The 24635-nt window shown below is 36.2% G+C and overlaps 1 protein-coding gene across 6 annotated transcripts in view; it reads right to left on the bottom strand.

Annotated features, from left to right (window-relative positions):
* Positions 1-24635, bottom strand: part of HDAC9 (histone deacetylase 9) — a 927644-nt gene that overhangs the window by 346094 nt on the left and 556915 nt on the right. For 4 of the 6 annotated variants that reach the window (XM_011973895.1, XM_011973898.1, XM_011973899.1 and 1 more), the window contains 4 exons: positions 14304-14419; positions 4214-4336; positions 990-1203; positions 303-520 (listed from right to left, as the gene is read on the bottom strand). In XM_011973895.1, the coding sequence (XP_011829285.1) occupies positions 303-520; positions 990-1203; positions 4214-4336; positions 14304-14419 (671 nt within the window). Of the gene's footprint in view, positions 1-302; positions 521-989; positions 1204-4213; positions 4337-14303; positions 14420-19552; positions 19685-24635 lie in introns of all 6 variants that reach the window. The other 2 variants (XM_011973893.1, XM_011973894.1) reach the window with 1 other exon arrangement.

The following is a 24635-nucleotide window of genomic DNA, read 5'->3' as shown; positions in this document are numbered from 1 at the left end:
ACTAAAAAATGAGGCTCCACATATATAGGCCTATATGGGGTTGTGTACCAAAATAGATACCTGATCATAAAAGATCTTGCAAATGTATCATCTCAATTTTGTACAAATGTCTCATGAACATAATGGTGGTTAAAACACTGATATTGTGATGCTGTCCTTGAGCCAAGAAAGCAGGCTTAGGATGATCACATCCTTTTTGCTGTGACTCCCATCAACATTCCTCTTATATACCCATATCAGTGAAGAGATCCCCAATTTCCAAACCAGCGGTTAGAACATTTTGACTTGGCTTGGAGGCTTACTTTGTTCATGTGGATTTGCTGCTGGTATTGTTTCTGCTTCTCCAAGAATTGCTGGTGTTGCTGTTGAATGACCAGCTGAGCCAACGTGCTCTGAGGCAAAGGTGCAGACTGGGTTCGGTTCAGGGGTCTGTGACGGGGCAATTTGTGGGTACCTCTAATGCCAGGTGAAATTCTCTCTTTTGTTGCCAAGGGAGACTGAGGATGTAAGGGAACGCCACCTGAAAAAAAAAAAATACATGTATATGTGTGTATACACACACACACATACACACACACACGCACAATTTTAAGAAAAGATAAGAAGCCAAAGAAAACAGATATATGGTATAAACTAAAAGAAAATTAGTGAATTAGTCATGCTACCAGGCAAACAACAGAAGGTGTGGTCAAAAGGTCAGGTGTGGGAAGAGAGAAATGTCAGGGCATTGGACAGGTACGCATCTGACCATACAACTCACCAGTCTAGTCTGGTATGAATAAAGGTTAAATGAGGTGAGTCCTCCTACCCCAGTTGGATCTGAAGGAATAAATAGAGGTGATAGCCTTTCCCACAGTACCAGGTATCAGGGAGACTTTTGTATAGCACTGTGGATCTCTATCAGGGTCTTAAGTAAAAGAGACATTATCCTGGATCACTAATAAAATAAAATCCTAAAATGATCCGCAAAAGGTGCCATAATGAATTACCAGCTACAAGAAGCTTTTGCTGTCGCATTTGTTCTTTCAATAATAGATGCTGCAGGAGAGCCTGGTGGCTGCTGTTGGGCGGCTTTCCCTCTAAAGTAACATGAGGGTGGCTGGAAGACGCAGGGATGCTGCCCCCGTACTGCCCAGGCAGAGGAACACCTTGCCTAAGCGTCTGCGTCTCACACTTCTGCTTTTCTTTGAGTGAATTCGAAGCCTGTGTTGAGAAATAACAAAGATGTTAATCCTCTTTCATCCATGTGGGTCACTGGGTCTCTGCATCATTAGACAAGTTTCCTATGCCGTAGCTTCCCAAAACAAAAGCCCCATCTTACCCAATGGCTGAGCAGGGAAAATGGACCTTTTCAACTAACTCAACTCAATAAAGAAGAAATAAAAATAGGGTTGGAGCACTGAAGACGATTTAATATTGTCATTGTATTGAACATAAAAAGTTTTTTAAATTAAAATCAGAAGTGATGCTACGTACACAATTTTAGGTGGAAAGAATAAATTCAAGAGATCTATTGTACATGATGACTACAGTTAATAACAATATATTGTACACGTGAACATTTCTGAGAGAATAGATTTTCAGTGTTCTCACCATAAAAAATAAGTATGTGAGACAATGCATATGTTAATTAGCTTAAGTCACTCTACAATGTATACATATATCAAATCATTATGTTGTAAACCACAAATTATGTACCTTTTATGTGTCAATAAAAAAAACAAAAAAATGCTTATTTCTGGCTTAATAAGTGGAAAGTACATTTCTAAAATATTTTATACACTGTTTAAGTTAAAGGCATACTGGAAAGGTAAAATTTATTCAAAGACTATATCATGGGGATTAAGAAGCTGGAGATAAGATGGACTGTAATTTTGGAGTTGCAAGCAAAAGGAACAATTTACCCTTTCTCTACATGGCTTCTAATAATTTCACAGAGCTGTAAGTGTCCAATGTTTAATTTTTAAAATTAAATTCTTAAAATAACCCAATGAAAGGAGGTAAAAATCTGCAGAAATTTGATTTAAACAGTTTATATTAATTCATAACAGATCCCCAAATCTCTAAATATTGAAAATGACATTCCAGATATTTTGTATAATAAACTACAAGTGAAATAAGATATCAAATAAAAATGCTATTAAGAACTTGAAATGTATGATAACACAGTAATAAGGCAATAATAATTATATCATCAATAGCAATAATGAATTATCCTATTCAAATGATTTAATGAATGGTGGTCATTTTGCTATTACAAAAGCAGGACTCTAATACCTCAAAATTATGTGGCATGTTTCTTTTCAAAACTCAAGTTTCATCTTTCAAAATTGCTGTGCACCAGGGAGGCGAAGCAATTTTCAGCGATGGAGAAATTGAAGGACAAAGAGGTAAGTGGTTTGTCTGAGTCACACAGCAAGTCAATGCAATGTTTAATCTAGAAGTGATTCCTTGTCCTGGCCTCTTTTCCTTAAAATTTCCCAGTATTCAGTGGAGAAATGGAATACTAGAGATCCCGTTGGCAAAGCAATGCTAAACTTGAAAAATTAATTGTGATGGCCTCATCCACACCAAAATGGAAGCAAAGAAAAATGAAACTTTAATCCAAACCACATTGGTTTATTCATCCAATGGTACCAAATCGTATTACCTTTGAAAGATTAAATGGTCTGGCTTTAGTACTTGGTCCTTTGGGAAAAAATTTTCCTTGACCACATTAAAAGTGGTATATGTGTGAGTTACTGAGAGGAGTGGCTTAGAACATACAAAAATAAGTAAAAATAAAATGCCTATTCATGTGTCATAAGAAGTTTTTGGGTTTGTATTTACTTATCGTTAGAAAAGATAGGAAATAGAAACAGAAGGAAAAATAATTTTTAATTAGTGATAACTGTAAAATATTATCTGTGAATATTTATTTTTAGTTTCATTCCTAATTCCTTTTTTGTTTTTCATTTCATTTACAAATGTTTCATGTGGAATTTTAAAAGCATAGCTGAATTCAGTATTTTCAATGCTTTCTTTTATAATCCCCAGATATAGGACGACATCCAAATTTTGTTTTTTCCTCATTGGTATAAGAAGAACACAGTACCACATAAAATGACATTATAGTCTATTGACAATACCAGAGATAAGATATCTCTTAGATTGATTTTAAAATACGTATTGAAACTGTATTGAACATACACGTGAACTTGACACATTCTACTCAGTGGAAGACTTGAAGGTAAGGATTGGCCAAATTGGTGATGAGAGTTGGAATAAATTTTTCTCTAAACCTAATGTACCATATGACCCCTGTATGCATACAATTTAATTAACATTTCAGAGATGAATTATTCTGGATAAGGCCCACACATTTTTTACAACTAAAACTGATACGGTTTTAGGGAATATGCATAGAATAATTATTGCCATCTTCTGCTAGTATGACAATAACATTTCAAGTTTAGCACTGCTTCGGCAAAGAGATCTCTAGTATTCCATTTTCTCTGCTGAGTACTAGGAAATTTTAAGGCAGAGGCCAGGACAAGGAATGACTTCTAGGCCTCCATGTAACACTATGATACAGTGACTGCTTTCTTCCCGAAAGAACCTATTTCAGTTGTCAGGACTTTTAAACTAATTGATTCACTTTGAATCTTCTGGGAATAGTTTAATATTTTTCTTAGAGGTTTTCCAGATACATATTCGTCAGTACCAGAGAGTCAGTAACTTAAATTCCCAAAATAAAGTCATTCACAAAATAAATTCTATAAACATATGCTACTGTGCTTTCGAAGCTGTACCTCTCAGCACTGCCCTGGCTTGTGTTCCAGGTCTGCCACTTACTGGCTCTGTGCTCTTGTGCTTTGAAACTCTCCAAGTCTCAGCTTCTCCTTCTGTAAAAGCGTGGGCTGTAATCTCTGTTTCACAGGATGGCTGTGTGGAGCTATTAAAATAATATATCTGGAAAGTGCTTTTTTAAAAGCTATAAACCATTATACAAATGTTAGTTATTATGTTTACATATGATTATGTGAAACCAGGATAATTCTGATTTGAAATTAGACTGAATGTCTTTGAACAACACAGCAAATAGCAAACAGTGAAGGAGATGCTGGCTCTGTCAAGTTTTTCTAAAGTCTAAATATATAAAACATGAAAGAGAGTTCCCCTATGAAGAGATACTGCTTGGGTTGATTTAGGCTGATGCTGTGCAATGACTTACATTGAGCTGGGATGGCACTGCGGGAAGCCCCAAGGTAATGTTGGGCAAAGAAGGAGAGGTATAAAGACTTAGCAGGTTCATGGAATCTTCGTGAATTAGAATGCGTTGCTGTGAAACCATTTGCTGTTAAAAAAAAGAGGAGAGTCTCAAAATACCACAGTATCACAAATTTTACTGTAAAATGTTCTCATTTCAGAAAATGGGCCTTACCATAATTAAGAAAAGATTTTAAGTATTTATTTCATGACTTCTGTATCCAAAAGTTATAATGTAAAATTTAAATAAAAAATTTCTTCCTAAGACATAGTTATCAAATCTGAATAAAAGGCATCTATGTTCATTTTTTGCAAATTCATTTATAAAATTCTGGCTATACAAAATACGGTCAGCATGTTTGTCATCTGCTGATAAAGTACAATGATAAAATTGCATAATTCTGATTAGTATGTCTACTTCTTTTGTATTACTCAGTGAAAAAAAGTATGTATATAATGCCAACACAGTCATTATCTTCATCTGATTCTTCATTTAATGTCATTTTATTGATGGGAAAACTGACCCAAGAAAAATCTTAGATGAAATATCACCATATAGGTCTTCCATAGTAATCACATCTTTTTTACTATAAACATTTATTAATAGACAATTCTGTGTGGTGTATTTTTAGATCATTCATATTCAGAAACTAAAGTAAATGTTAAAATGTTACGAGTCCTATGCCACAATAGCCTTCATTTACACTGAAATACCCTGAATGTTTTGGCATCACTGTGCTTTTTACAACAAATACCTTTTTAAATCCATTACTAAGAGTCATGTTTTCCCACATGTGGCCTAATATGGTTGCTTGAATTACATTTTCTGTTTAACTCTTGCTTCCCTCCCAGAAGTTTTATACAATAGGAGTTACAAAGGTCTTATTAGACCAAGGAACTCTGGCCTGATATGGTCCCCAAGGGAACAACATCCCTGAAAAAGAATACTCCATGTAACAGTATGACACAGTGACTGCTTTCTTCCCAAACAAAAAGCATATGGGACTCCAATAATAGACCACCTCCAAGAGGGATATTGCACACACGGGCTTTGACTAAAGTAAATATAATAACTTGTCAAGCATGTTTGGGGGAGCTGTAGATTTTCCCCTGGACAAACCTGGGATATCAATTAACTGGGGAAAATATCATGTGCTAATACAATGCAACCTCAGAATGTCACTGAAGAGTGATGCACCACCAAAACACAGGATGTTATTCCAAAACATCATCTCAATCATACGTTTGTTTGGAGATGAGTCCTAGTCTTAACATAATAAGAGCACAGGGTTAAATGTGGAGTTTTCTCATTGCAACTTGGAACTCAAAGCTAGTTCAGATTTTGTTACTTCTCAAAGGAACATGTCAGATATTTGTGCATGAAAATCAAGAGGTATGTTGATAGCAATAACATTACATTGACTTTATATGCAGCCCTTTAAAAAATTAGATGTCTAAGTGACATAGCATAAAGATTATTGGGAAAGATTTTAAAATTACAATGTGTGAGACTGCAATTTTATTTTATGAGCTATCAGACAGAGTTGCATACTTGCTATAAACAAAAAGGCAAGCTACTCTTTTACTCATATAAATAATAAGCTTTTCATGAAAATTTTAAGTATAGAATACGTACCTGAACAAGAACAAAAGGAACATATAAGGAAGCAAAAATATTTTAACTAGCTTATTGGCAGTAAATAGCGATTTAAAATAAAAGGGTATGTTATTCACTTATCTGTATTCATTGGAGAGAAAATAAGTGTGGAAAAATATGCATTTTAAATAGTGCATAATATTCATTCAAGGTTGTATTTGCTTCTCACAGCACTGAGATACGGACTAGGGGATTTGACATGGACTGGGAGAATGGCACAAAAAATACCATGAACCTCACAAAAGAGTTTTTTCTTTGTTTCCCAGAGAGAATTTCTGTGATATCCTCCCACCTCATCACTGGAACCAGAATTAAACTCAAATGAGAAATAGATATCTTCTCAGACGTAATCATGGCAGCAACACACTGGCTCCTCACACTGGCTTTGACTAAAGTGAAGAGATGTGGGGACAGTCTTACTCTGGGATTGCAGATCTTTGTAGTTTCCTATAAAACTTGAGTGGCTCCATTTCCTCTGGCAGTGTACTGATATTCCGCACCTACCATGGTGCCCTGGGCCAGAAATTTTGTAGGTTAACCTGTTCTTCACAGGCACTCTCAAGCTACCATTATGCTCATGCTGTCAATGAGGAAACTGAGTCATTTCCCCAATTTTGCTTCCATGTGGGACCAGCAACAAAACCTTTAAACTGACCAAGGCTATGAGATTTGTAGACAGCTGCTGCTACAGGGAGTACGACTCTGCAGCCACTGCTGGAAGACAGGGGAACCAGAGAAAAGTAGGGAGAATGCTGGTAGCTTTGGAGGAGAAGAGGAGCAAACTCAGGCTCTGAGGCTCATGGCAGGAATAAAAGAGTGCAACTGGGAGTCCGGGGACTTGGGCACAAGAAGAAAGCTCCAGCGACTTTATAAATGTCAGGATGTTCAAGTCATGGAGACAATTCTTGATGAAGTAAGGACGATTCTGTGTCCCCCACATCTGTTAGGTATAGTTGGTTCTTCCCAAAGACTCTTAACCAGTATGTTGTCTCATAGAAACTTTAGGGACCCAGACATTGCTTAGCTTATCTCCTTGGATTACAGATAAGGAAACAGGCACAGCATCTATGTAGACTTTCAAGGTCTAGAATTACTTCAGAGAATTGAAAAACCATTTCCCTCAAATTATTTTCTTTAAATACAGCTTTCCTCAACTATGCTTTTTGATCGGAGCAGTCTATCTGTTCCACGTTTATCTCTTAATAAGACCTGGAGCCATAGTCTACACTGCTAACTGCGTACAGACACACTTGAAAGTCAGACTAACAGATTGGAAGGGGTACCATTCACCTGACACAATGAAAGATCCTGACCAGCATTCTTGCAAGGCAGGAAGACCATCCCACCTTAGCATTGCGGTGAGCTCACAAGTGCTTTCAGGCAAAGCCAGGATTTTTCCAAGAAGCAGTTTTGAATCTGACCCAGCCCTTAAATCAGTGCTTTGCTATGATGCCAATACTTCGCCATTTAGAACATGGGAATGACGGTTTTAATCTGAAAATTTTTCAGAACCAAAATTTTTTATTGTGGTTAGATAAAATGAAAATAGTAAATGTATGAATGGCTATTGTTTAACCTTCACAAAACAATTAATGAGTAACTTCTCTGTGTTAGATTAATGGTGCTGGGTGCTAGGCGTACAAGATGTCCTATAAAACACCAATTCATGTGGTAGTTAGCTGCACAGAAAAGTAAAGAACTAACTCTTTGACTTGTGATAATTACTGTAATTAGAGGAAGGAGCATTATGTTAGGACATGAGATGTGAAATGGGCCAAATGCTGGGGTAGAGGTGGCCTACTCACATTTTACTAAGGCTTTTCAAAATCTTATTTAATTTCTCTCCTGTTATGTCAATAGGAGGGGCATCTCATAGATAATATTTGTAATTCAAATGAATACAAAACACACAGACTGAAACATTATGTCTCTCAATAGAGCTATTTATGTGGAATTGAAATTAAGCCACTGACTTAAATTAAAAGACTCAGAATCTCTTCCAAAAGGGACACTGGCTAAAATTAGAAAAATGGACAATGTCAAATGTTACAGGGATTTAGAAAGGTAAAAACTCTCATGTATTCCTGGTGGGACAGTAGTCTGGTATAGCAATTCTGTTGAACTATAAACCAAAATAATTATACTGTATACCATATGACCCAGTGATGGCTCTGCTGGGAATTCTAACTTCGAGAAATTCTCTCATTAAGTTGTAGGATGATAGGACATGGTATATATTGAAGGGCACCAGGACATCTACCTCGGGAATCAGTATGTGGCAGCACCCACCGTGGATTTTTATGGTGATTGAAAGCACACCATTAGATTTCTGCATCCATAAAGACACGGTGTCTGGATCTAAAAACACATGCTTAGTGATAAAAGCAAGAAAATGGAATGATACGGATAACATTGTGCCATTTATATCCCATGAAAACCCATGGATGCAAAGTAAAAAATATATATAGTGTAAAAATTTGTATAAACAAGAACACAGGAGAGAATGATGCCTACAGGAGCAAGGAAAATGAAAGTGGGGAAAGGAGATGGAGAGAAAGAACCAAGGAAGGAGGGAGGGAAGCAGGGAAAAAAGGAGGAAGGGAAAGAGAGGAAGATAAACAAATACTTTTCTTAATCTTAAGAAGACAAAAAAGTCAATGATAGCCCTTGACAGAATGCTAGTTATACTAGTTATGTAAATAATTACTTACTTTTCTTTTCTTTCTTTTTTTTTTTTTTTGACAGGATCTTGCTCTGTTGCTCAGGCTGGAGTGCAGTGGTGTGATCAAGGCCCACTGTAACTTCAAACTCTTAGGCTCAAACTCCCAGCTAATGTTTGTTAGGTTTGTGGGGTTTTTTTTCTTTCTTTCTTTTTTTTTTTTTTTTTTTTTTCCTGTAGAGACAGGGTCTTTCTATGTTACCCAGGCTAGTCTTTAAATTCCAGGCCTCAAGTTATCCTCCTACCTCAGCCTCCCAAAGTGCTGAGATTATAGGTGTGAGCCCCCATGCCTGGCCAATAATCACTCACATTTTAAAAAGCTCAGAAAATGTGGATATAGAATTTTCAGTTTACTGTATGTTCCAAATTATGTACAATATGCATGAGAATCAGAAAAAGAAAAAATATATATATACACACAGAATTTTGGTGAGGAGCAGCCTGGACTTGTGAAACGAAGTCTGGTCTAAGTCTCTTATACTTGAGCTCTCCCACTCATGGCTTGTAACCCTGGGCAGCACCCAGCTTCCCCGGACTTCAGAACCTTCAGCCTGAGACTGAAGCACCTCTGCCCAGCTCTATCAGGTAACATGTGAGTCTATTGGAATGGCATACAGGAAGACATGCTTATGAGTGTCAACCAGCTTTGGCTTTACAAGGTCCCAAGTCCCTGAATCCAGGCTATCTAAAAAGAATATAGCCACATTTTAAAAAAGAAAAGCCTCTTAATCATTTAATATTTGCCTATGGTTTTCATGGGATTTTTAGAGATTGTGTTTATTTTCTACTATTCTTTCAGATAGCTCATAGAAAATTAAAATCTCCATGTAGTTAAAAAAAATTGTTTAAGCAGTAGAATCTCTCAAGTTTCCATTTTACTGGACACCCAAGAAGGTGTTACTATAAAATGGTGAGACATATTGTGAGACCAAAAAACAAAAAAACAAAAAAAAAATAAAAATCATTTGACAGAGTTTGCTTAGCATTTGAAAGGCACTGATGTTTTGTTAAAGATCTTGCTTTAAAATATTGACTCATGTTATTCCTAGTAAATGATTATTTTGTCATAGCAACCTCCTTTCCCTGAGTCGGGGGTGGGGGGAACGTGTTTTATTTGCTGCTATCTAAAACCACAGCTCTACACCCACTCAGAAGGGAGCATAACATTTACAGCAAATGTCACAACAACTATTATGAAACAACAGGCAGATGAGTCATGTGAGATTGGGGCAAAACAAGTGACATTACAGATGATTTTAGAACACTTAACCTTATTATTAGAATCCTTTTTTAAAAGCATTTGTATCTGCTGGAAAGTTTATTTTAAAAAATAGCATAGCAGAGACAGCCACTAATGTTCAACTAGAAATAAACCAGCAGCTTGGCTACCGTTAAAATAGCTATCAAATAAATCTACTGAATCTAAAGTAATAGTGTTGATATCCATGGAAACATATTTGAACCCACAGGCCCACAGTATTAACAATAAAGTAACTAGATAGGTAAAGACATCTTTGACTGGAGTTGGAAATAGAAACCTTTGAGGTTTCAGCTCCCCAACCAAGTTTACAAATGAGTAAAGCAAGTAGCTCCAACAATCTGAGTTCTGGGACTGAGCATATGTAGGAAATAGAAGAAATGGAACAGAAGTGGTCAGAGCAGATGGAGACTCACTCTCACATGAGAGCTGCTGGCTTGAAGACAAACATGCTAATGAGTTTTCCCTACCAGGAGTCAGCGTTGATAATAACAACAAAAAGTGAACTTGTTCCGAACTTCATAATTTACCACCTGCCTTCCAAACACTGATTCCTTAGAACAAAGTTGCTAGTGTAGGTATTACGGTACTCCCTTCTCCTAGATCAGGAATCTGAGGGTCAGGGGAAGTCGCTTGACCATTGACGATAAGGTAGCTGGTTTTGGAGCCAGGTTCAGGCCGAGTCTTCTGAGGGGAACACCTATACATTCCACTACAATGTGCTATTCTCTGAACCTCAATTTATGAGTAAATTCTCCTCCTACTTCTGTCTACCCTTTATCTAAATTAGGCAGGACATGTGAATTACAAGATAGAAAATTTTGTTTTCATCTAGGGCTCAAGATCTTTAGATACAGCCGGACTTTCCTACTTCTGAAGCAGCACAATGGGATAGAATCCCATTCATTTACATGGGCTCTGAAACAATTAGGTGACATGCTTTTCTACTTACAGGCCATGAAATAAAGACTTCATTCAAATATACACTATTTTAATAGGAAAACTCACCAGTGTTCCTTAAGCCAAAATAGTAGAATAAACCTATTTTGTAAACGGTAAAGTATGCAACCATTTTTTTAGAGTGCAATATATTATGCAAATAATTCATGCCCCCAAAATATTTGTTGCTATGAAGTCCCGTACTACTATTAATCTTAAGAGACATCTGTAAAAATCATCCTAAATTCTAAATGATGGTTACTCAAGTATGGCTGAGAAATTTTTTTTCTCTTTTCTCCAGTTTGGGTGGAAACATTTAGTGCTGAAAAGCTACGATATTAACTTGCTGACAGTCTCAGTCTAAATTCCGCTGTCTCCTCACCTATCGAGAATGAATTACACTACAGATCTCTGTAAATGCAATACAGCAGAAAACCACATGTTAGCCATCAGGGTTGCATTTTTTGTTCTGGGCCACAGAGAGGCTACTCATCAGTGCATAAAGGTCTGCCCACCTGGCCTTTTGGATCATAGTTCAGGCACACAATTAATTCATTATGAGGTAAGTCACTGCTTGCTTTTGAACTCGTCTTTCCAGATTTGGAGGTGAATGTCCTGTCACTGACCTGAAGAAATACCTCTACCCTTTTAAACTCCATTAAATCACATTTCCTTCTGTTTTGTTTTGTTTTTCTTTTTTTAATGGTGGGGCTGAAAGGAAAGGTTTGCAGTGAGAGAATATGTTCAACAATTAGCTGAAAACCTAGGGTACCTAAACAGATGATTTGTGGCAAGTTATGGCTTTAGAAATATAAAACAAATTAAAACAGTATAAGCGAAATCTTGTATTTACATTCTTCACCAATGTATACTTCTTGGTTGTTCCAATATGTTGTACTAAATACTATATGGACATATATATGTATTTACAATGAAGGAATATATGTCTCTTGTTTGGTAACTATCAAATCATGTTTTCCCCCTTCTTCCTTTCTGAAAGGTAATCATCATGCTAAATTTTGTGTTCATCACTCTCTTGCCTCTTAAAAATATACTATTATGACGTATTATCAAACAAAGTACTGTATTACCGTTTCTGAACCTAGTAAAATGCTCCCTTGTTGTAAGTGGTCTTCTGAAACATTGCAATGACAATGCATTTCTCGGAACCAAACATGCTGCTGAATGTAGTCTAGTGTGTTGTTTTCATTTTTCAATGGCACAAAATCCATTCAGGGACTGATTAGAACCCAGATCCTTTGGTGTTTTTGTAATTACTAAGAATTACATTCTTCATACTGAGAGATAATGACAATCTAAAGTGTTTTGAAAAAAAAATTGTAAACAAGTTGTTCTTTTCCTGGAAATTTACTAAATAGTTGCAGAGAATGGATCAATATCCAAGTATAACTGCACTAACAAAAAGATGCTATCTACAACTAATAATCCAATAACTCTACTTATGTCTCTGGTTACAAATATAAACAAAGTATTTATTCCATCTGCTATCATGTTTTTGAAAGGATAATGAAAAACAGAAAGAGGGGTAACAGGATAGTAAGTAAGAAATAGATGTGGGACTGCAGACCATGTAGAGGCCAGAATTACTATTCTTTAAATAGCTGAAAATGGTCATAAACGACAGCATCTAGATATTTTGCTCATGTTCCTTGGAAACTTATTTGAGGGAAATTTTTGAAATCTAGAAGGAAGGTATATTCCCTTGGGGAGGGGCCGGTTTCTTTGCTTTGTGCAGACTCCCAATGTGCGAACTACAAATGTGGGGCCATGATAAGTTAACAGCTTGAGGTTATGTGATCTGGGCTACAAATCTACACAAGGACTAGCTTGTTGTTAAGACTTCTGAGAGAGAGGATCTGCCCTCTGCTCTGCTCCACTCAGACAGCCCAGGGCAGGGGGGTTGGGGCGGGCGGGAATGAGGACAGAGCAGTCAGAGGGACAGTCAACTCACCAATGTAACATAGATATGGGCCTCTGGGGTGTCGGCTTAGTATTTGCAGGGTCTCCTATTAGATTATCCTCCTTGGTTGGTACTAGGCTTTATCTTCTGTCTCTTGAGTTTCTGAGGCCCTGAAAACCAAAGCTCAAAACTCAAGTGTGCAAATGTGCCTAGAGCAAAACTGACTTTACTGGCTTCAGTTCTTTGCTCATCAGAGACAACTTCTGGATTTCTGCCTTCACTTATATTCTGACCTGATAATTTCATAACTTATAAATAATTTATTATATATATGTGTATTTGTGTTTGTGTGTACATATGAAATTACACAGCAACAGCTGTACAGAGACATTTCTATCAGTCAAAATAACTATTTAAAATCAACTGGGCTGCCTCAGGAGACAGTGAAGTGAGCTCCCTATAAGCAGAAGCATTCTAACAGAGGCTGGATAATCACATGGCAGAAAAGCTATGGAGATGATCCAAGAATAAGAGACTTGACCAGTCCCTTTCTGTCTCAAGGTACCATGATTCTATAAAATATAAAGAAAGAAGCATGTTATATATCAGAAGTTAACACACCAGCTCTCCTTGTACAGAGCAATGCACAGTGAAGAAGGCATAATAACAGAAACAAAAATAAGGCTTTCAGTCAATTGTTGATGACTTCAAAACAGGTGATTTCATGAGTGGCTATTTTCAGACTCTTGCCTTTGATAGCCAAATACAGAAACTACATAGACAAATTCTTGATGACTTTTATATGAGCTTTCCTCTTAGTCTTGTATCATTGGTTACACTAAATCATGTGTTACATTAAACTAGTATCCTTTAATATGTCATTCTTCAAACATAGAGTTCATATCTTGCCCATGTTTATATCCCTACTGTGAGGCAAAATGATTTGAATATAGCAGGTGCCCAAAACATGTTTGCTCAGTGAAGCTTTACACCCTTCAAGTATCATACTGCAATGATTTTTCATCACTTTTCAGTTCAAATGGATAAAATCCACCTCGCTAGGTTCTTCTTCTGAGAGGCCTGTAGGAGTTGGTTTTACTTACTGATGTGTCTACTCACATCGGCATAACCAATAACCAAGCAGAGGGACTAGTAAGTGACATAATTGTCAGGCAGTGTGCACTGAGGATCACTAAAAATGTTTGACTGAGGATTACATTTCAATATTCTTCAAGCTGGATTGCCTTCCAAACATCTCTGGTTGTCTGATTTATAAATAAGATCAAGTTTACTGAATTCTACACATTAAAAAAATCTGTAAGAAAAAAATTGATATTTATGTCAGCTAATAAACATCAATTCATTTCTTATAGGTTTATAATATTTACATTAGTTAGTAAACACCAATTTTTTTCAATTGGCTTACAATATGTGGAACTGAGTAAACTTCAGTTCATAAATATCATTTGGATATTAAAGGCCAACTCAGAAATATCACTTTGTATTAGGTAGCTAATCAGAAATCCAATTTTTAAAAGAAACAAAATAAAAAGGGTCTTACCTCAGCATGAGGGGTAGGGGGCAAAACTGAAGTCTCATTTTCAGTAACACTTCCAGTTGGCCCGTTGTTTGGTGAACTGGGACCAGAGCCTGGAGAACTGCTACTGACTGAGGATTCTGAAAAATATTGTGAAGTACAAATGTATTCATGAGGAACATACATTGATGAACTTTAGTTAGTGCAACATGTAACACTGGGCATGTTATTTTCCCCCGATGTAAATGCAAGCACTATTTCATGAAATAGAAAGAACTAAAAATTTCTGAAGTATCTCTGAATTTTCATACCACTTATTCTCCCTTTGTTTTCATGGCAAAACATACAACATAGTATTCAACAGTTTCTAAATAAGTAAAGATATCCAGTTAGAGAGGGTCACAGGAGCTTTGAATGAGAAAAAAAAAAAGAAGGTAATCTTTTCTTACTTGCTCTTATGCTATTGTAGAAAATAACAGTAATGAAGACAATAAACTTGTGAACATCAAAAGACAGGTCGTTAACACATGAGGTCCAGACCCATTCTAATAGGTCTGAAAAAAATTGTTCAAATGCTGTGCTGTAAATTGATTTTTATTTAATATATTAAGGCTATACCTTATTATACTGTATACTAGTTAAAGTTATATGAAGAAAATACAATAGAATGTAAAATCTCAACATTGGACTGATGACCTTGTACAACACCATCTGACTTTAACTCTACTCAACTTATTTTCCAGGAGATGAGAAGTTGCCTAAATTTAACATGTAGATTTTTAAATACCAATATAACAAGAAATTCCTTTTAGCAAAAGTCAGGCAACAACAAGACAGATTCTTTATTTAACTCACCCTTTCCTTCGGATTCAAAATTCACATGTACCTCAAGTTATGCAGAAACTAATGCATTTGTTAAAACATTTAATTGAAAATATAAATTTCCATTTCCTAGAAATATAGCTAGGGAAGTCATCTTATCAAGTTTTGGCAAATTATTTATTCAGCTCTAATTAATTCCCTACCACCTTCTACAGTTCACTCATTTCAAAATTTTCCTAATTGCCTCATCATTACACCTTGTCAACCCAATGCTGCACAAATGATCTTGCTTTTCAGAGACAGGACTTTTGATATGATTTCCACCAGCATCTTTTCTTTCTACTCATGATTATGTTACCTACATTCTGTTTTCCCATTTCAAATATAAGGCTTCCTCTCTAATGTTCACACATTTAGTCTTACCCATGATCCCATCCCCTTAAAAAAGTCCTAAAAGGATTAGTTAGGTGGAATCTTCACGCCCTCCTCCTACACTGGAATTGCCCCTCTAGTCTGACAGCGTGCTAGTAATTCTTGAGAAGTGGTGTGCTCTCACAATGTCCACTTACTTCTTCAAGCCCTGGCAATATAGCTTACCCACTATAACTGCAACTATTCTCTCAAATGCCACCACACTTGAAGGCCTCTGAGAAAACATTCCTTTCCATATCCTTTCTACAGTGGCATTCTCTACATCCATGTTTGTCTTTCCATCTCTTTGACTTTTCTTCCTCCTACCAATTCCTAAATTCAGACATTCACCTAAGTTTGCGGCTTTATCTCTTTTCTATTTCCCTTGTCAAAATCACTCAATATCATGATTTCATATGTCATTTTGGGGCAGAATTATCTCAGGAAAGTCATATTTCTTGCCTTTAACTCATAAATTCCAGCCCAAATTCCTCTGAAAGCTGAACATTTCAAGCTCCCCTACATATGTGTAAAACTCAATGTATACATTTTAATACTAACTGTTTCCTGCATATCTCTATTGTTTCATCACCCTAGAGTCATCCTTACTCTCTCTTTACTGCAAATATAATTAGTTACTAGGCCCTTTTAATGATATCTTTACACTATCTCTCCATCTATGTATGACTACAATCATTTCAGTTTAAGGCTTTGTTATTCTGTCATGAACTATAGCAAAAGTCTGCTAATATTTCTGAGTCACTACAGTAGTCTCTCAAACCTTTCTTTCAGACTCTTGCAAAAGGATCATACAGAGATAACTCACACCATGTCCCTCTGCTCCAAAATGGAGTCTAATATTATTTCCCACCATTGCCCTTTCTATACTCTACACTCAGTCAAATTAAATCACCTCTTCTCCTTTAATGCCAAATACTTTTCCAGTTCATGCTTTTGTATCCTTTCTTTTCATTTCATTGCAGGCCTAATCCCACCTATAAGGTCAAAGCCTGGCTCATATAACATATGTCCCTCAGAGAAAGGGAACTCCCAGTTTTCAGGCAATATTTTCTTACCCTCTCTCAGAACACCTATAACTTTCAACTTGTATTATAATTATAACTCTACTCAGAAATGCAGTGCCACTGGAAAGAATGTGAGGTTAGTATAAGAATTCTAATCCTGCCATTTATTTACTGTGAGATTTGAGCAAATTATTAGTATCATAAAATACTTAAACACATTTTGCTCACTGCCTTTCTGTCTACATATCTTGTTTGCATTTTGATTAATCTTTTTTATCATCACCTCTTGTTTTCCTTTAACAAAGAAAATGCAGAAATTAAAAATTCTTATAGGAACTTCTTTTTCTCAACTCCTAACTCTTGTCTTTACAATATGACTAACTAATTTTTTGTTAATGTCTCATTTCCATATCATTTCCATTTCCATATTTTTTTAAAACTACTTTTTTAAACATTCTGTCTTACCAATTTTAAATTATAATATTTATACTATTTTATGATATTAAGACTGAAGTATTTCCTTATGTAGAAATCACTGTGATAAGTATTAGAGTTCAAGGCAGCAACTGCTGTACCAGAGGATTCTATGACATGATACTGGATGGGATCTGGGAGATGGCAGCAACTGATTTTCTGATATCTCTGATCTCAGTGCATGATATTGGAACTGGAGCTTGAAGAAGGGTAGCCAATGAAATAAGGATGCTGGAGTGGGGAGAATGGAAGAGAAGGCATTGCAGGCACAGGGACAGTCAATTTTAACATTTGAAAAGAACAGAACTTTTTGTAGAGGGCAGAAAATACTTGAATTTGAAAAAAAAAAAAAAAAAACATGGCAAGTGGGTTCCCATGTCAATGAGGTGGAATGAGTTTGAAAATAGCTTACACCTGAATCTATGAAATGGAGAAGAGAGAAAAGATATAGAGGTAAGAGGATAACAGCAACAGCAACTGAACTGCTATGATGTTATGATAGTCTCTGACAAGATACTAAAAATATCTTAAGTATTAAGATCCAAACAGATCTCATCCAAATTAGATGAAAGTTGGAAGAGCAATGGGAAGGAGTACAGGTGAAGACAGCTGTGTGTCAGCCGTCTGGAGCCTCTAAAGACATTTCGAGTAAGTCTGGTATACTAGTTAAAAATATCTACCAGAGCATCCACAAGTCCACTCACCAGAAATGCCTGTCTAATAAATGTACAAGTCTCTCTTCCAATACTTATTGTTTCCTGAGATAAAAGGGCGAGTGCTTAATCTCACAAAATTAAGAAGAGAAATATATTTTAAATTTAAGGAAATCTGAGTAAAACTCTGGTAAATCATAATCCTTATAAATAAGAACCAATCATTGCTGAGATAGGTATTGAGCTAAATGCCACTGCAATTTGGTATGGAAGAAAAAGTGACTGTGTAGAAAAAGCTATGATCAAGAAAATAGACTACAGGAAAACAGAAAAGCACATTGGGATAAATAAATGTCACTTCAGACATTAAGACTATGAAGCAAAATAAAATAGCATTATATTCAGTTTTTTCTTTTCTAGAAGTTTTTTTCTTAGAGGGGGCCTACTTTCTGTAGTTAGAAAAACCACCTATCTACATTTATATTAGACACCTGATAGGTTTATAATTCTTCACATTCATTAAAACAAATTCAGTCCCCAACTGCCCACCTCCAACAAAGATCTCTATTAGAAAAATCTAAGATTTTTATTTACTTACATACAATAGTATTTCCTGGGAAAAAAGTCTGTAACTCCAAACTTAGAATTCAATTCATCTAAATCAGTGATTATATTTAATGTTGGAAAATACATATAAACTCTAGTAAAATAATTGTATTTATTATTCACTGATTTAATATTTCTTATCCCAAGGAAATATTTTCCATTGAAATCACTAACACTTTTCTTCAGATAAGCATATAAAGGTGTCCAGATTGTATAGGAGACTAAATATTTTTTCCCAAAATTGTCGACCAAACTTTTAAGTTGCATTAGAATGTAAATACATGTTTCTACCTCCACTTCCACAGTCTTCCTCTATATTGCCTTCCTGTAGACACTGTCATGGCCAAAAGAGATATATAGAAAATGAAGAATTTTTAAAAACTTACTAAAAATAAGATCTGATCTTGGAGAACTAATACTAACTGCCCATATTGGTATAAGCACAGTTTTTCTTGAGAATGGAGAAAAAAAAAAAAAAAGTGGTTGCAAATTACCACTTCTTTCTTCATGCAACCAAAGGAAACAACTAGATACAGTGCATGGCGCTAAGTAGGTACTCAAAAACAGTAGTAAGCAGTAGTATTTTGGCTAGTAATTTTTGGTTCTTACAGCCTTAGGTCTTTCATTTCAAACCAGGTACAAGTGGAACCAGGGGTGTTGTAAGACCTCAGGTTGAATTTCCTAACCCCTCTACTAAAACAGGCAGCTAAAAAAATAACTTCTATTTGAGACCCGTGAAAATGACAGTTTCTTCCCCTTCATAAAAAGCAATATATCCCCCTCCTGCCATAAGTCCCACTTCACTAGTAAACACATAAAGTCATTTATGAGTTCTGTAAATTTGTTGAAAAGTCAAGGTTTTGCTGTTCCATGTAGTTTAATTTTCCCAGATGTATTTTGTACATTCATGTCTGAGTACAGGGGAGTGTTCTTTTGGACCTCCCTCTGCTCATTTCTGATCAAATTTCATTAAAAATTATATTCTTCTGGTTGGCATTCCCAAAATGGCCTGCCTGTTTCTGAAAAGAATAAGGTGAGGTTTGGTGTTCCCTAGTTATGCCTTGATTGACACATAGTTCTGTTTTTTCATTCATTTCCTGTTTAACACAGTTGGTGAATGCATAGCAAGGTTTATTGAACTACTTGTGAGTTTTCAATATAATTTCCTTTCAAGAAATATTTCTCCTCAAAATAACTTTTAATATACAGCAGGTATATTTATTCTAAACTATTTTTTCATTCCTACTCCCAGCATTCATATATCTGCCCAATCCTCAATTACCTGTCACCTCAAACATTCGCTTCTTGAATGAAGTGACAACATTTCCATCCTTCCGCCTGAGTAAGGGGCTGCTTCTCCTCTCTGCCACTTTCTGTTTTAACCTGGACCGCACCTTCAAGTTGGGCTCAGAGGCTGGGGATTGAGACAAAAAAAATAGATAAAAATTAAAAAAATAGAGAGCCAATTGCTCCTGTGTTTAAAAAAAAAAAAAGTCTCACCCTTTTCTTGGTCCATTCTCATTCTCAAATGAAAAACTCAAGCACATAAATGAGGCATTGACTCTATATTAATGAAACAGGCAAATGTTGCAATTATTTTTATGAAATGTGTGAAAGTTTTTTCAACTTCTCTAAATATGAAAGTAAAAAGTAAACAAAAATATAAATTTTCTACTTATTTTATCTAGCAGATTTGGGATTGTTAATGGGACGTTTAATTACTAATTGTGTTTGGGTCACAGTAAGATTTATTATACTTCATTGTCAGGCCTTTTAATTCTCTCAAGGGTGAAACTTAATAACCACTAAAACAGTAACTTAATATGATTTTAGAGACTCTGACCTGGCTTGCGGTAATAAGAAGACACCTCTGCAGCATATAATTTATGTCTAATTCTGACTCCTGGAATATTTCTTTGTCAGTAGTTTCTAACCTAAAACCTGGGGAAAACATACTCTGTGTAATGACACCAAACCAACTAGAATCAATGCAAATAAGACATTCTATACATTCAGTATACTATCAGCTGGAAAGAAAAGGTGGCTAAGTCTTCGAATTGAAGGTTCTGAGTTAGGTTATATATTCCATAATACAAATGCACATTATTCACATGTATGTTATCATTTATTTTGTATTCTAAACAGTGAAGTTTATTATAGAGCTTCACTATTTTAAAAATACCACTTATTTTAAAATAATTATACTTTAGAAGAATGGAAACATTGGATTGCATCTCTGTGTGGCAGAAGTGGATGATGATGATGGTGGTGGTAGTAGTGATGGTGGTGGTGATGATCATCATGAAAAGGATATTTCTGATAACAATTAACATTTATATAGTCTCTTCTATGCTCCAGTACTATTCTAAATGTTTTATCAATATCAACTTGTTTAACCATAAAAACATCTAGAAAGCCTATGCCTATTTATAATTTGATTAGATCAATGAGGAAACCAAAACACAGAGAGAGGGTATCTTGCCCAAGGTTACAGAAGTAAAAAGGGATGAAGCCAGGCTCTGTACCCAGGAAATCTGGCATAAGTCTATTCTAAATACTGAAAATGTTGCTGCTCCAGCTTTCCTTATGTATTATCATCATACAAATTATAAAACAGTTTTTCCCAAACCACCACTAATCATCTAGAGGAGATACAATGTTATAATGTAGCTAGATTTTATCAGTGAAAATATTTTTGAAGGAATTTATATTTTTGCCAGACTGCAAGGGATATCAAAACTTACAATTCTTCTCCACTTTTTTTTTTGTTTTAGTCTTCAAATATCTATAGTTTTGCTTTAAGCTTGGATGGAGAACTCTTATACGTTTTCTTGGAATTGGCTTGGTGAAATAGGAACTTAACAATGAAGTTCAGATACAAAAAAATAAAGCTAGCTACTTTTTTGTGTTGTAAACCTGATTTTATGCCTGAAAATACTGAAAACATAACAAAATCAAAAGCCTGAAAATGCTGTAAAAGCAGGGTGTCAAAAGGTGGGGCAGAGATCAGGGGTGAACACAAGCTCAAAGTGATAGAGATCTGAAATATATCACTTGCTGGGACTCCCACACGGAGGCAAACCAACCAACTAATTTGGGAAAGGATTAGGATTCTTGCCAGACCTTCCAGTAGTGGCAACATACTTTACCTTAGTGTAGGAATCTATCTCAGTTTCTAACTCCCAACTTACCCAGGAATAAAGTGAGATACTGGGACTGTATTAATGTACTTAGATATGTTTCCATGTACACATTTATTTTTAAATTCCTTTAAAAATATTTATCTTGCCTCTGAAAAGTTATAGATAATAAATATATTTATCTAAAACCTAGAAAGGAAAAATAAAGAACCATGAATCCCTAGGTGCTAACTACATTGGTATCCTCTGTAGCCTTGCTAATAACCATAGGAAATCACAGATTCTCAAAACTTAGATGGAGATATGATTTTATAATGAAACCTGATGGATTCAATGCTGCAAATTGGCAGTCTATAGGGAGTAAATCAATTGATCACTTCAAAAGGCAGTGGGTGGACTAGAAAAGACCATGCATTTTCAGTGAGGGATGGGAATTCAGTCTGCATGGGACCACTTTCCCACTATGAAATTTGCAGTGAGATTCTAGTGCTTTCTAAGCCTGATTCGTCACTTGTGAAACATAGCTTAATGCCTTTCCAATTAGATACCTAAGAATAACCGTGAAGATCTGGGTGAATGTAGAAGGGAAGGGTTTATGAAACATATTATTGGTACTATTTCTGAAGGCTAGTTATACAGCTAAGAGGGGCTGATCCAGAACTGGGCCCCAAATCTCCTGAGTCTCAGTCTTGTACTCTTCTCTCTCCTAATATATTGCATCAGCAGCGGCTGAGTATATCTGCAATCAAGATAAAAATGTGCTGACAGATTGGAAAAATAGCATATGCCATTTAAACATTCTAAACGAAACCTAGAATTTTCCAAGATTTTCAGAAAGAAATGATTTTTAAGGTCAGCAGAAAGCTTTCTCTCCTGCTTGTATACTTGAGAATTGGCCAGATATTCAGCTCTCAGATTTATTTCAATGGTCAACATACAAAAGTAAACACCAGAAGAGGAATGAGAACTGGGTTTTAGTCTTGTATCTACCACTTAATAAAATCAGTAACCTTGAATAATTCATAGTCTTGCTGAACATCAGTTCATTCACACAGACCAACTAAGATGATACCTTCATTGTGCCTGGAGTCAAATAGATGCCTGGATGATTACTTTATATCATTAATCCTCAATTTCTCATGTTAAAATGGGGTGTTGAAGGGATTTTCTTCATTTTTCCCCCCAACAGATTCAATTTTCCTTCCTTCTCTGAGCCCATGGCGGCTGAATACTGGGGCTGCAAGACTCTAGTTCTCCACTGGCTGGATTTCACTTTGGCTTAATCTACTGGCAGGACAGGCTGGTGGCCAAAGAATTAAGGAGGAGGGAGAGGCCAGGCTGTCCTACAGTCTCCCTGTCACAATGCTGCATCACTGGCCATGGCTATGTCTCTTCCTGACTTCATCTCCCTCTGGAAGTCCCTATTCCATGGCTCCAGCTCTCCAGCACTCCAGGAACAATTTCCTTCCCTCTCTTCTTTGTGGGAATGATCTCCCACTGTTGCTATTTTCTGGGTACCCCCACTTCCCTAGGCAGTTCATTTAACCTTATTCACTTCCTTGTTAAGTACTCCCTTCATAAAAGTCTATGACCCATACTGCAAAGATCTGTTCCCTGTCAGGATCCTGATTAATATAGTCCTACATATCATTTTTGTTTTTCTTTGAGATGGAGTCTTGCTCTGTCGCCCAGGCTGGAGTGTAGTGATGCAATCTTAGCTCACTGCAACCTCCGCCTCCTGGGTTCCAGTGATTCGCCTGCTTCAGTCTCCCAGGTAGCTGGGATTATGGGCATGTGCCACCATGCCTGGCTAATTTTGTATTTTTTAGTAGAGACAGGGTTTCACCATGTTGGCCAGGATGGTCTTGAACTCCTGACCTCAGGTGATCCGCTCGCCTCGGTCTCCCAAAGTGCTGGGATTATAGGTGTGAGCCACCGCACCCAGCCAGTCCTACATATCTTGCAGCTACCATTGGATCAAATGAAATAATGTCTAGTAGAGAACAGGCCAGTGGTTCACAACCAGGGAAGATTTCTCCTCCAGGGGACATTTGGCAATATCTGGAGACATTTTTGGCTGTCAGTATGGAGAGCTACAGGCATCTGGTATGGGTACAAGCCAGGGGTACTGCCAAACATCCTACAAAGCACAGGACAGCATCCCATGACAAAGTATTAGCTTTACCCAAATGTTAATAGTGCCAAGTATGAGAAACCCTGAGACAGGCAATCAATCAATGGCAGCTGTTAATAATTGTACTGCTCTGGGATGATTAAAGAAAATAATATCTGTCAGAGATTCCCAAAGAAGCTGGAGAAGGGCAAGGGAAGAAAAGAAAAGAGATTATTAGAAACTGAGAGTACTGTATGTAGCTTGAATATATTAAATATTTCAATAAATTTTATACTTGGAAGTTGATTTTAAAATGTTTCCAATAGCACTAATATTTCTAAAAATAATAATATGAGGCAACTTTTATCATTAGTTGACGGAGTTATGCAAAAAGACATAATTCTCAGTTTTAGAAAGGATAACATTTTAGGCATTGTGATTATCTGAGGACATAAGGTTTTGAAAATAAGGAATCTCTGACATACTGTAAAGCACAACATTGATTTATGTTCACAAAATATATAATATACAACTTCTCTAAAGAACGCCCCTATTTAATGTTTCTAGCAAAACCTTCTGCCTATATTTCAGGTTTTGGGTCATGAGAGATATTGAAATCTCAGTAGTGAGGGTGAGAGATGAGATGATAGATAACTATCATTTAGTACTGGCAATGCTCTATAAAACTCACTCCTAACATTTCCGAAGCCCACACACCAAAGCTCAGCATGATATATACCCAAGCAGAAGAATTAATGGCCTAGTGTGCTGACTTGGTTTGCAGTTAGAGTTAATTCTATTTTTAATACTCTGGTCTCCCCAAAGGCTGAAGATTTCCATGCCAGTGACTTACTAATGGGATGCAAATCCTCAGAGCCCAGAAAAAGATCACTAGCTGGGGAGAGGTTCTGCTTGTATATGAATGTATTTCATGCCTAGTTGCACTAATTGCCTTTCCATTTTTACCCCACACCCATCATTCTCTACATCTCAATTAATCATAGAAACAGAAGGCAAGCTTTTTAGTGTGTGTGCTCGTCTGAATACATTTGTCTGCTGAGATGAAAACTTTGTATAAAAATTGACTATCATTACTTAAGTGAAAAGAATCA

Source organism: Mandrillus leucophaeus, unplaced genomic scaffold (genome assembly GCF_000951045.1).
Source record: "Mandrillus leucophaeus isolate KB7577 unplaced genomic scaffold, Mleu.le_1.0 Scaffold140, whole genome shotgun sequence".
Classification (NCBI taxonomy): domain Eukaryota; kingdom Metazoa; phylum Chordata; class Mammalia; order Primates; family Cercopithecidae; genus Mandrillus; species Mandrillus leucophaeus.
This window is presented reverse-complemented; position numbering and strand designations above follow the sequence as displayed.